This window comes from Choloepus didactylus, chromosome 5 (assembly GCF_015220235.1).
Source record: "Choloepus didactylus isolate mChoDid1 chromosome 5, mChoDid1.pri, whole genome shotgun sequence".
In the NCBI taxonomy this organism is placed as follows: domain Eukaryota; kingdom Metazoa; phylum Chordata; class Mammalia; order Pilosa; family Megalonychidae; genus Choloepus; species Choloepus didactylus.
The window spans coordinates 137,674,666-137,689,149 of record NC_051311.1 but is presented as its reverse complement, the minus strand read 5'-3'; the positions used below and the strand labels follow the sequence as shown (position 1 = coordinate 137,689,149).

General features: G+C 34.7%; 1 protein-coding gene across 1 annotated transcript in view; it reads right to left on the bottom strand.

The window, feature by feature from the left end:
* The window catches only part of TAX1BP1 (Tax1 binding protein 1), a 148,528-nt gene that overhangs the window by 4,705 nt on the left and 129,339 nt on the right, over window positions 1-14,484 (bottom strand). Inside the window, exons 15-16 of the mRNA XM_037836961.1 lie at window positions 12,719-12,902; window positions 12,207-12,355 (exon numbers count right to left, since the gene is read on the bottom strand). Of these exons, the coding sequence (XP_037692889.1) occupies window positions 12,207-12,355; window positions 12,719-12,902 (333 nt within the window). The remainder of the gene's footprint in view (window positions 1-12,206; window positions 12,356-12,718; window positions 12,903-14,484) is intronic.

Below are 14,484 nucleotides of genomic sequence, written 5' to 3'. Positions count from 1 at the left end.
CAGCAGCCACCATGGAGGCGAGAAGACACTGGCATGACATATTTAAAATTCTGAGAAAGAAAAACTGCCAACCAAGAATTCTTTATCCAGCAAAGCTCTCCTTCAAATTTGAGGGAGAGCTTAAATTTTTCACAAACAAATGCTGAGAGAATTTGCTAACAAGAGACCTGCCCTACTGGAGATACTAAAGGGAGCCCTACCAACAGAGAAACAAAGAAAGGAGAGAGAGACATGGAGAAAGGTTCAGTACTAAAGAAATTCAGTATGGGTACGTTAAAGGATAATAATAGAGGGAAAAAATATATATGACAAACATAAACCAAAGGATAAGATGGCTGATTCAAGAAATGCCTTCATGGTTATAAAGTTGAATGTAAATGGATTAAACTCCCCAATTAAAAGATACAGATTCGCAGAATGGATCAAAAAAAAACGAACCATCAATATGTTGCATACAAGAGACTCATCTTAGACACAGCAACAGAAAGCAATTGAAAGTGAAAGGATGGAAAAAAATATTTCATGCAAGCTACAGCCAAAAGAAAGCAGAAGTAGCAATATTAATCTCAGATAAAATAGACTTTAAATGCAAGGATGTTAGGAGAGACAAAGAAGGCCACTACATACCAATAAAAGGGACAATTTAACAAGAAGAAATAGCAATCATAAATGTTTATGCACCCAATCAAGGTGCCACAAAATACATGAGAGAAACACTGGCAAAACTAAAGGAAGCAATTGATGTTTCCACAATAATTGTAGGAGACTTCAACACATCACTCTCTCCTGTAGATAGATCAACCAGACAGAAGAACAATAAGGAAACTGAAAACCTAAACAATCTGATAAATTAATTGGATTTAACAGACATATATAGAACATCACATCCCAAATCACCAGGATATACATTCTTTAGTGATCACAGAACTTTCTCCAGAATAGACCATATGCTGGGACATAAAACAAGCCTCAATAAATTTTAAAAAACTGAAATTATTCAAAGCACATTCCCTGACCACAATGGAATACAATTAGAAGTCAATAACCATCAGAGACTTAGAAAATTCACAAATACCTGGAGGTTAAACAACACGCTTCTAAACAATCAGTGGGTTAAAGAAGAAATAGCAAGAAAAATTGCTAAATATAGAGAGAAGAATGAAAATGAGAACACAACATATCAAAACCTATGGAATGCAGCAAAAGCGGTACTGAAAGGGAAACTTGTAGCACAAAACGCATGTATTAAAAATGAAGAAAGAGCCAAAATCAAAGAACTAATGGATCAACTGAAGAAGCTAGAAAATGAACAGCAAACCAATCCTAAACCAAGTAAAAGAAAAGAAATAACAAGGATTAAAGCAGAAATAAATGACATAGAGAACAGAAAAACAATAGAGAGGATAAATAACACCAAAAGTTGGTTCTTTGAGAAGATCAACAAGATTGACAAGCCCCTAGCTAGACTGACAACATCAAAAAGAGAGAAGACCCATATAAACAAAATAGTGGATGAGTAACATTACTGCAGATCCTGAAGAAATTTAAAAAATTTAAGAGGATACTATGAACAACTGTATGCCAACAAACTGGATAATGCAGAGGAAGGAAATGGACAATTTTCTGGAAACACAGGAACACCTAGACTGACCGGAGAAGAAATAGAAGACCTCAACCAACGAATCACAAGCAAAGAGATCCAATCAGTCATCAAAAAGCTTCCCACAAATAAATGCCCAGGACCAGATAGCTTCACAAGGGAATTCTACCAAACTTTCCAAAAAGAACTGACACCAATCTTACTTAAACTCTTTCAAAACATCGAAGAAAATGGAACACTACCTAACTCATTTTATGAAGCTAACATCAATCTAATACCAAAACCAGGCAAAGATGCTACAAAAAAGGAAAACTACCGGCCAATCTCCCTAATGAATATAGATGCAAAAATCCTCAACAAAATACCTGCAAATTGAATCCAAACACACATTAAAAAAATCATACACCATGACCAAGTGGGGTTCATTCCTGGCATGCAAGGATGGTTCAACATAAGAAAATCAATCAATATATTACAACACATTAACAAATCAAAAGAGAAAAATCAAATGATCATCTCAATAGTGCTGAAAAAGCATTCGACAAAATCCAACATCCCTTTTTGATAAAAACATTTCAAAAGGAAGGAATTGAAGGAAACTTCCTCAATATGATAAAGAGCATATATGAAAAACCCACAGCCAGCATAATACTCAATGTGAGAGACTGAAAGCCTTCCCTCTAAGATCAGGAACAAGACAAGGATGCCCACTGTCACCACTGTTATTCAACATCGTGCTGGAAGCGCTAGCCAGGGCAATCCGGCGAGACAAAGAAATAAAAGGCATCCAAATTGGAAAAGAAGAAGTAAAACTGTCATTGTTTGCAGATGATATGATCTTATATCTGGAAAACCCTGAGAAATCGATGATACAGCTACTAGAGCTAATAAATTAAGCAAAATAGCGGGATACAAGATTAACACACTTAAATCAGTAATGTTTCTATATGCTAGAAATGAACAAACTGAAGAGACACTCAAGAAAAAGATACCATTTTCAATACCAACTAAAAAAATCAAGTACCTAGGAATAAACTTAACCAAAGATGTAAAAGACCTATACAAAGAAAACTACATAACTCTACTAAAAGAAATAGACAGGGACCTTAAAAGATGGAAAAATATTCCATGTTCATGGATAGGGAGGCAAAATGTCATTAAGATGTCAATTCTACCCAAACTCATCTACAGATTCAATGCAATCCCAATCAAAATTCCAACAACCTACTTTGCAGACTTGGAAAAGCTAGTTATCAAATTTATTTGGAAAGAGAAGATGCCTCAAATTGCTAAAGACAGTCTAAAAAAGAAAAACAAAGTAGGAGGACTTACACTCCCTGACTTTGAAGCTTATTATAAAGCCACAGTTGTCAAAACAGCATGGTACTGGCACAAAGATAGATATATTGATCAAAGGAATCAAATTCAGAGATAGACCCCCAGATCTATGGCCGACTGATCTTTGATAAGGCCTGCAAAGTCACTGAACTGGGTCATAACAGTTTTTTCAACAAATGGGGCTGGGAGAGTTGTACATCCATATCTAAAAGAATGAAAGAGGACCCCTACCTCACACCCTACAAAAAAATTATCTCAAAGTGAATCAAAGACCTCAATATAAAAGTACCATAAAACTCCTAGAAGATAATGTAGGGAAACATCTTCAAAACCTTGTATTAGGCAGCCACTTCCTAGACTTTACAGCCAAAGCACAAGCAGCAAAAGAAAAAATAGATAAATGGGAACTCCTCAAGCTTAGTAGTTTCTGTACCTCAAAGGAATTTCTCAAAAAGGTAAAGAGGCAGCCAATTCAATGCGAAAAAATTTTTGGAAACCATGTATCTAACAAAAGACTGATATCTTGCATATATAAAGGAATCCTACAACTCAATGACAATAGTACAGACAGCCCAATTATAAAATAGGCAAAAGATAGGAAAAGACAGTTCTCTGAAGAGGAAATACAAATGGCCAAGAAACACATGAAGAAATGTTCAGCTTCACTAGCTATTAGAGAGATGAAATTAAGAGCACAATGCAATACCATCTCACAACAATTAGAATGGCTGCCATTAAAGAAACAGGAAACTACAAATGCTGGAGGGGATGTGGAGAAATTGGAACTCTTATTCATTGTTGGTGGGACTGTGTAATGGTTCAGCCACTCTGGAAGTCAGTCTGGCAGTTCCTTAGAAAACTACATATAGAGTTACCCTTCAATCCAGCGATTGCACTTCTTGGTATATATCCGGAAGATCTGAAAGCAGTGACACGAACAGATATCTGCACGCCAATGTTCACAGCAGCATTATTCACAATTGCCGAGAGATGGAAACAACCCAAATGCCCTTCAACAGATGAGTGGATAAATAAAATGTGGTATATACACACAATGGAATATTACATGGCATTAAGAACGAACGATGTCATGAAACATGTGACAACATGGATGAACCTTGAAGACATAATACTGAGCGAAATAAGCCAGGCACAAAAAGAAATATTACATGCTACCACTAATGTGAACACTGAAAAATGTAAAACGAATGGTTTATAATGTAGCGTGTAGGGAAACTAGTGATAGAGAGCAATTAAGGAAGGGGGAACGATAATCCAATAAAAACAGATAAGCTATCATGGGTAAATTAAACGTTCTGGGAATGCCCAAGAATGACTATGGTCTGTTAATTTCTGATGGGTATAGCAGGAACAAGTTCACAGAAATGTTAGTACATCAGGTTACTTTCTTGGGGTAGAGTAGGAACATGTTGGAAGTAAAGTAGTTATGTTAGGTTAGTTGTCTTTTTCTTACTCCCTTGTTACGGTTTGTTTGAAATGTTCTTTTAGTTTACTTTTTAAAATTTTTTTTTTTTATTTTTTATAGTTGATTTAAAAAAAAAGTTAATAAAAAAAAAAACAAAAACAAGGAAAAATGATATGCAGAGCCCTCTTGAGGAGCTAGTGGAGAATGCAGGGGTATTGGGCTTCCCCACCTTGATGGTTGCTAATGTGCTCAAAGACATAGGGGACTGGTGGTTTGATGGGCTGAGCCCTCTACCACAGGACTTGCCCTTGGGAAGACTGTTGCTGCAAAGGAGAGGCTAGGCCTCCCTATAATTGTGCCTAAGAGCCTCCCAAATGTCTCTTTGTTGCTCAGATGTGGCCCTCTCTCTCTAGCTAAGCCAACTTGAAAGGTGAAATCACTGCCCTCCCCCCTACATGGGATCAGACACCCAGGGGAGTGAATCACCCTGGCAATGTGGAATATGACTCCCAGGGAGGAATCTAGAAACCGGCATTGTGGGATGGAGAACATCTACTTGAACAAAAGGGGAAAGTGAAAGGAAATGAAATAAGCTTCAGTGGCAGAGAGATTCCATAATGAGCCGAGAGGTCACTCTGGTGGGCACTCTTTTGTACAATACAGACAACCCTTTTCAGGTTCTAATGAATTGAGGTAGCTGGCGGTAGATACCTAAAACTATCAAACTACAACCCAGAACCCATGAATCTTGAAAGATGATTGTATAAAAATGTAGCTTATGAGGGGTGACAATGGGATTGGGAAAGCCATATGGACCTCACTCCCCTTTGTCTAGCTTATGGATGGATGAGTAGAAAAATGGGGGAAGGAAAAAAACAAACAAAGGCACCCAGTGTTCTTTTTTACTTTAATTGCTCTTTTTCACTTTCATTATTATTATTGTTATTTTTGTGTGTGTGGTAATGAAGGTGTCAGGGATTGATTTTGAGGATAAATGCACAACTATGTAATGGTACTGTGAACAATCGAATGTACGATTTGTTCTGTATGACTGCATGGTATGTGAATATATCTCAATAAAATGAATTTAAAAGAAAAAGAAATCAGAATAGATAAATTAATCGAGGACTGAGAAAACGGGAAGTAAAACTTAAGTACTTCATATAATGCAAAAAAATATAAGTCTTCAAGTAACTAATATCCAGATAGCATTTAAATTTCTAAGTACAAAGAAGGAAGATGAGGTAGAATCTGTTAAGTCCGAATATGTATGTCACAGTATTCCATTTTGTTCCAGGTTACTCCTGCTCAATTTATGCCTTCCAGCACCAATATCTGAAATGCAGAATCTACTTAAATTACTGCATATAAAATGATGATAAACAAAAATTTTCCCATTCATCTTTGAAAAAAAATTCAACATTTGAAATGGTGTAGAAGACAGAAATGGGAAAGAATAAAATAGGACAGGTCTTGATACTCTTGATGATAGGTATTTATGATGACATACAACTTTCTAAGGGTCAAAAAAAGATAATGGGACTGAAAATTTCATAACTACTTTTTCCCTGTTTTATAACAGTTAACAGCTTCCACCAACTTATAGCTTCTGTGAATCAGCTAACTAGAGTTTGTTGCTAAGGTACTAGTCACAGACAACCTATCAGAAATGGTAGCCTGCTTTTTAAATATTTGGGGAAGGAGTGGGGGAGGCAGATAAGAGCAATTTATACTTTTAAAAACATATATAATTTGGTAATAATAATTTTATTGTCTGTATCTTCTACCACCTATATTAATTACCCAGTAAAAAGGGAGGGGTGAATCAAGAGTAGAAATCTGGATGCTATGAGAAATAACACGTTCTCATGAAATAAAACAAGAAGTCACCTAATCAGAGTTCAAAACCAGAAAGTATATATGCTCTGAGTAGCCAATTCATACAATAAGATCTCTCATGATCTTGATATGCAAAATGACCAGTCAAACCTTCAAGAAAGAAAGAAGGAAAAATAAAAAAAACATGGAACTGTACAACACAAATAGTAATGAACCCTAACCATGGACTACAATTGTTAGTTTAAAAACAAACAAAAAAAACCCCACAAGTACATTTATTCTATTTTACTCATCAAGCTAAGTTAAATTGTATATTAGGTAAACTGCTAAAATAATCTTGTAAGCCAATTTATTAGGAATACTGCATTAAAATCAAATTATGAACAATTCCAAATTAAGGAATTTTTCTTAAGAAAGCAACATGTTTATAGCATTTTCATCCTCTTAAAGGTCTAAACGTCCTTGTTGTTCATCTTCCTTTAGATCCATCAACACAATATTGTTTCTATTGAAAACTGGGTTAAGCATAAGAAACAAGCTGCACTAAACTGGAAATCTATGTGAAACCCACTAAATCTGTAAAAAAAAAAAAAAAAAAACGTTATTTTCTTATAAAAGTGTATAACCAACTTGGACTTCTAAAGTAGTATAAAAATTGGTGAACCTCTTGGACAATAAAAGAGGATTACACTAAATTTAAAATATAATAATGAACAAACTCTAGCAATAGACATAACAGAGATTAGTGACTGAGTTACATCATTTGAACCATTATTATTCAGACTATGGGGCTATATATAATCAGCATTCCCCAAATTGTGCTGTGATTCTACCTTTGCAGGAACTGAAACATTTAGATATAACTCAGGAAAGTAGTAATAAATGTCATGGAAGAAAGGTTTACCACTCAAGAAAACTTTTACTAAATTGGTTATTCTTCCTTTAGTTCAAGAACATTAAGAAACTTCAATATTTGCTAAGGCCAAAGTTAACACCCAAGAGAAAAGAAAGTACCAATGACTCTGAGTAACTTTTATTTAAAATTAGAGAACTAATACATCTCTCTGCACCTAAATACTTTCTTCAAACTGATAGGCAATATAATTCAACATTCTTCTTTTACTGGCATGTTACTGTTTAAGCTTTGCCAGACATTAATTTCTTTTAATATATCAGTCAATGAAAGAGTAACAAAGAACTTTACAATTCAAAGGTTTTAAAAATCAGAAAGCAAGTAACTTTGCAAGAATCTGTATTACTTTCCAAAATGCTATCTTTTCTCCATATTCAAAAATTAACTCAGAAGAAACTATAAGGGTACATCTTCCTGACTTTGGAGAGGTAATGGTTCCTTAGATATAACAAAATCACAAGTTACAAAAGAAAAAACAGATAAAATTGGACTGCATTAAAATTTAAAACTTGTATGCTGCAAAGAACATCATCACGAAAGTGAAAAGACAATCTATGGAATAAAAGAAAATATTTGCAAAACAGAAATCTGATGATATATTTAGAATGTATAAAGAACTCTTACAACTCAATATGATACACAAACTAATTCAAAAATAGGCAAAACCTGGGAGCAGACAATAAAGAAGATATAAATGTTCAATAAGCAAATTAAGATGCTCAACATCATTAGCCATCAAGGAAATGCAATCAAAACCACAATAAAATACCACTTCACAACAAGGATGACAAGTTATCAAAACAGACAGATAATAACAAATGTTGGCAAGAATGGAGAAAAAGTGGAACCCTATAATGCTGGTGAGAATATAAAATGGTAGAGTCACTTTAGAAAACAATCTGGCAATTTTTCAAAAGAAGAATTACCATTCAAAAGCCAACAATTCCACTCCTAGGTATATTACCCAAGAGAAATGAAAACTTATGTCCACACAAAAACTTATACACAAAAGTTAATAGTAGCATTATTTATAGTAGCCAAAAAGTGGGGAAAAAGCCACGTGTCCATCAACTGATGACTAGATAAACAAAATGCGGTATATCTCATGCGATGGAGTATTATTTGGCCATAAAAAGGAATGAAGAATTGTTACACCTAATTCATGCTACAATACGGATGAACCTTGAAAACATGCCATGTGAAAGAACCGGTCCCAAAATACCATATAACATGTAATTCCATTTATATTACTATCCAGTATGGGTAAATCTATAGAGACAGAAAGTAGAGTAGGGGTTGTCTAAGGAAGGGAGTGGGGTAGGGGAGGTGTTGGGGGTGGTTAACACTGTGATAGCTAAAGGGAACATGGTGTTTTTTTTGAGGTGATAAAAATGTTCCAAAATTGATTGTGGTGATGATTGCACAACTCTTATCAATATACTAAAACAACTGAATAATATACTTTAAATGGGTGAATTGTGCGGTATGTGAATTACATCTCTATAAAGCTGTTACCAAAAAAAGTTAATTTTTCTAAGATGATCTGAATTTAAGATAGTTTAAGCAGGCAGAAAATATAAACAATTAAAAGCATCTCTAACTAAAATAATTAACCGTAAATATTTAAACAATCACTACTATATGAAAGATACTGTACTCTAATATAAAAAAGAAAAAATTTAGCATGAAGAGATTCAAGTACCAGTTGGAAATAAGCATGTATAAAAAATAAAAATACAACAGCACAGAATTCATTTAATATTTTTGATGAAGTCCAATTTATTTTTTTCCTTTGTTGCTTGTGCTTCTGGTATTATATCCAACAAACCATTGCTTATCCAAGATCAGGAAGATTTGTCCCTATGTTTTCTTCTAAGTTTTTCTTCTAACAGTTTTATAGCTTTAGCTCTTATATTAGTATAGTATGCAGTAGGGGTCTAACCTCATTCTTTTGCATGTGGATATCCAGTTGCCTCAGCACTATTTGTTTAAGAGACTATTCTTTTCCCACTTAACTGTCTTGTCATCTCATCAAAAAGAATCAACTGTAAGTACAAGCTGCTTTAGTAAGCAGAAAGTACACTGGTTATATACAAAATAACATTTAAAAAATAAGGCATCTTATGACAAATAGCAAAATTTGAGGAATGCAAAACTCAAATGGTACACAATAACAGATGGGGATACATGCCTTGAGCAGTGGTTCTCAACAATTTGGGGGTCACAGAACCTTTGGGAATCACAGACCAGTCTGAGAATAAAATTTTAAAATGCACCAGAAATAAAAAATTCATACCAGCAAAAATGATTTGTCTTCAGTTTTTGGAGTTCATAGTGAAGGATTCATGTGGAAAGTTGTAAACAGACCACACATTAATTTAATGTATGAACTTTAGTCTCTCAGACATAGAGGGGAGGGAAAGAAGGAATAAAAAGAGAGAAATACTGAATAAAGGCATGAAAACAACTGCAAGGTAGGATGTGTGTTCAGGGAACAAAAGTATCCCAGCCTTGTGCAATGGGGTTAGGATGTTTAGACCAGTGCATCTCAAATGTTAACCAGCATATGATCACCTAAAGACTCTGTCAAAATGCAATCTGATTCTCCATAGGTCTGGAGTGGGCCAAAGAGTGTGGCTTTCTACATAGCCCCAGGAAATACCAATTCTGCTGTTCGACGGACTGCATTTTTGAGTAGCGAGAGCTTTGCCACAGTTCTCAAAACTCCGCTAGTGTGTTCCAGGACACCACAGTGAATTCTCAGGGTTTCATGGGCTATTTTTAATTTCCTAGCGAAACACAGAAATACTCAACATTTGCCAGATAACAGGTGAGCAACTAATTCAAGACACCTCATAGTTTCAATGTTAGATAGTGCTACCTTCCTTTCAGTGACATCGTATCTTTGAGAAGCAGGTTTTTTGCAGTTGCTACAATATAAAGCAAGTGCTGTGTGGAAATCAATGTGAAACAGGAAACAAGAGTGGCTTGTTGGATTCCAAGGTTTGAGAAGTTGTACAGGAGCCAACAGACATATACCTCCCATCAGTAACTAATTATTTAAGAATGAAATAAAAATATTAGTTTTCCTTTCAATTTATGTGAAATAGTTTTTCAAATGGCTATTAGGGTATAAATATTTATCAAGGAGCTTGGACCTAACTATTTAATAAAGGTAAATTGTGAGATATTTCTTTTAGCCTAGGGGTGCTATGAAAAAACTTACTGAGACACTAAGGGTGCCATGAACTGCAAAAGTTTGGGAACCTCTGATTTAGTCTATCTGATAGGTGGTTAAGTCCACAACTTCTACTACAGCCAAACTGATGAGGCTCAACTCCTGGCTCTACCCTTAAGAGATGTGTGATTTCAGGAACACTAAACTCCCTGTGTCTCAGTTTCCTCCACTGCAAAATAGAGATAATGGTTACTACCTCATAGGACTGCTAGGAGGAACAAATGAGTTAATGCTGTCTAACGAGTTTAGCATCTACTGGTAAGAACTATAGCAGTGTTTTTTACCATCTCTACCATCATAATTAGATGTTGCAATTATTGCTATTGTCATTAATCGGATAAAAGGAGTTATAAAAGGCTTTTGCGATGATGCAGCTTCTGGTACAGAAGGAAGGTGTAGGTACTGGAGCAGCCTTAACACTGACTTATACACTGGGTCTTGCGCTGTTAATCACTCCCAGGGAAGTAAAACAGAGAAAAAGAACAGGTCAACTCAAATTTACTTTCCATATTCATACTAAAACTACTTAGAAAAGTACTTCATTTGCAAGTCATTTTTGTGGTTGTAATGACAAAAATTTTAAAGAAAACCAGTTCTGAATGTACATAAAAATTAGTTTCTGTCTACTGTGAAATCTCTTCTGATTGCAGAACACAATTACCCAAGGTGTGCATATTAAGAGTCTTTCCATCTCATTACCACGTCTAAGCATGTCAGCAAATGAGCACAAGACTAACACTACCTCTCATGGGTTTGCAGAAGGGCAAAGCACACAGATCAGAAAGAACATTCTGCTAATTAAACTAAAGCAGATGACTACAGAAGAGAAAAGCTCGTCACATGTAACACCTGTGCCAAGAATGATCAGATTAAATATGCAAAACGTGAGGTAAAGGTGTGAAAAAGCAGAAAGATGATACTGTAGACCTTAAATAGGCTACAAAAGCTCTGACAGTTTTCCTAATTATTCCCAGTAATGGACATAGGAGGCCAAAAGGCAGAAGGGAGAAACACATTTTTCTCCATTATGGGTATTGAGCACTAGGGCTAAAATCACGCCTGTGTGAACACTGATCAGTTTCCGCAAAGGTTAATAGCAATTAAATGCAGCAAACTAGATTAAATGAGAAACAGGTCATGATACCACTGTACTTGCAAAGAGCACGATAAAGCATTTCTTTTAAAAAATTCATCTTAATGCACAGGAAATCCAAAAAGAGCTGCCTATAAAGAAAAGAACTTATTCATTAATTGGCTAAGAAATCTCTTAAATGAATTATTTTTTAAAAATGACATCCTACACAAACTAATTCAATTATCATCAGTATTGTGAATAAGAAATACTACATAAACACTGAAGACATCTAAAAGAATGTTTCTTTGAAAAAAAATGAATGATATATACTCTTCCTCTCTTTTTCAGGCTTATCATGAGTCCACCTTAAAAATGTAGTAAAGTGGGATAGAAAAACTAAAATGAAAAGATGCATACCAAAGAATCATACTTTGCTTCCTCCAGTCTAGTACAGCTATATTCAAAAGAATATAGTAAATTACTTAGTGATGGTTAAGATTAAACTATCTTATAACTACAATATTCTGAGATCATTCTCTAAACTTAATTTTTTTACTTTAGTACAAACACTAAAGTGTTAAGTCTGAAGCATATTAATGTCTGGTTTTTAAAATTTAAATGCAAGCAGGTTTTTTCAAAAATCAAGTAAGCAAGCAATCGTGTCCACACACAAGTACACATGGTCTTCCCATTCCCCCCACAACACACAAACATTTAATTATCAGCAAAAGACAAAAAATAAAAAGAATAGGCACAGAAAATGGAAACTCAATTTACTTTGCTATCCTCAGAGTCTTCTAAACCATCAGGCCGACTAAGGTTTCGAGCAGGTTGGCTGCAGACAACATTGTCTTCCAGCCCCCAAGAGGGTACTCTAACAGGTGGCCGTTGGATTTCATCTTGGTGAAAGGCACCACCTGCTCCATCTGAAATAAAAATTTGGGGAAGAGTAGGGTGAAACCTGACACTAAAATTAGCATCTCTAAGTACAGAGAGGATGAAGACGATATAAAGAGAACTATTTGGCACACCAAAAAAGTAGAGATTTTCATTTTCAACTCAAGTGATTTTTAAAAATGAGAACTACAGAGAATAAACAAATAACTGCTGATTATGGAGCATCACTTTTAGATGATGCCAGTTACAGTGTTAAATATTAAAACTGCATATCATACAAATAACATTTCTTTTAGAGTTTACTGTACCAGCAGTTCTCTAATCCTGCTAAAAGATAAACAAGAGAATTCCAGATTCAGTTAACCCCAAACCAAAAATATTTTAATAACTACCTTTTGTTTCCTGTGTTGCATAAGGATTACCATATTGCAGAACTGGTTGTTGATCTGGCACTGCGGGAACATGACCATTTTGCTCTGAGCATGGGCTGAGACATTGTGAGACCTGCTGAGGACTCTGGGAATTCTGACCTTCCAGGTTCCTTTCTGCTTGATTTTCTAGACTCCTTTTAAGTTCCTAAAATTAACCAAAACAAAGGAGAAAAAGGAAAGCAATCAAATATTTTAGAAGGGCAGCATTAAACATTTAGCCAAAATACCTAATGATAAAATTATTTCTCTAGTATATTTCCATTATGCAGTGGGGAAGGCTGGCTCTCAAATTCTCCATAAATGCCCCTTCCATGTATAACAGAATCAGAAAGCAGGTACAATAAAGCCCAATGTATTTTCAGACTTATTTGTGCCAAGAAAGTACCCTTTTTATTGAGCTAATTTAGGGGAAACTGTGAATGTCTTACAACTTTGCCTATTAATAAAATACAAAATTTTTAAAATATCAACAAGTTGCTTCACTCACAAATTCTATCAAACATTTAAGAAATTAAAAAATAAAAAAACTACCAACCCTGCATAAGCTCTTTCAGAAAAAGAGAGGAAGAAACACTTCCCAACTCATTTTACAAGGGCAGTGTTACCCTGATACCAAAAGCAAAGATATCATAAGAAAACTAAAGACCAACAGCTCTATGAATACTGATGCAAAAATCACTGACATATTAGCAAATCAAATCCAAGCATATTAAAAAAGAATAAGACATAGCTACTTGGTGGAATTCAACATAACATTCAAAGTTATTTAACATCCAATAATCAATCATTTTCACGTTAATAAAGGAGAAAAACTAGGATCATTTCAATAGATGCAGAAGAAACATTTTGCAAAAGTCAGCACTCATTTATGATTTCTTTTAAAATATCAGTAAGCCACAAATAAAAAAAGAACTTCCTCAACTTGTTAAAGGGCATCTACCATAAACACTTACAGCTAACCTTTATGGTGAAAGACTAAATGATTCTACCTAAGATCAGTAAAAATGCAAGGATGTCTGCTCTCACCATTTCTATTCAACATTATACTGGAGATTCTAGCCTGTTGATTAAGGCAGAGAGATGAAAAAGGAAGAAGTAAAACTGTGTTTATTAACATAGTAGGATCGCATATGTTGGAAATCCTAAGGAATCTACAAAAGCTAGGTGAATGTGTGAATTTACCAAGGTCGCAAGAAAGAAGGTTAATATACAAAACTAATTATATTTCTTTATGTCAGCAACAACAATGGAAAAGTTAAGTTTTAATAAATTCCATTTACAGTAGCACAATAAAATAAAATACTTAGGAATAAATTTTAACAAAAGATCCACAAAGGCCAGTATACTAAAGCAAAAAACACTGCTAAGAGAAGTTAAAGAGAGAGCTTAAAAAAATGGAGAGATATACCATGTTCATGGACTAGAAGACAATATTTTTACATTATTATTTCTCCTCAAACTGATTTATAGATTCAATGCAATCCCAATCAAAATCCCAACAGGCTTTTGAGTAAATTAACAAGCAGATTATAAAATGTATATAGACATGCAAAGGTCCTAGAATAGACCATTTTCAAAAAATAAACAAAGTTGGAAGAGTTAGAATACCTGACTTGAAGACTTACAAAGCTACAGTAATCAAGGCAGTAGTATTGGCACAAGGATAAACACAGATGAGGGGTAGGCAAACTTTTTCCATAAAGAGCAGATAGAAGACATTTTAGCTT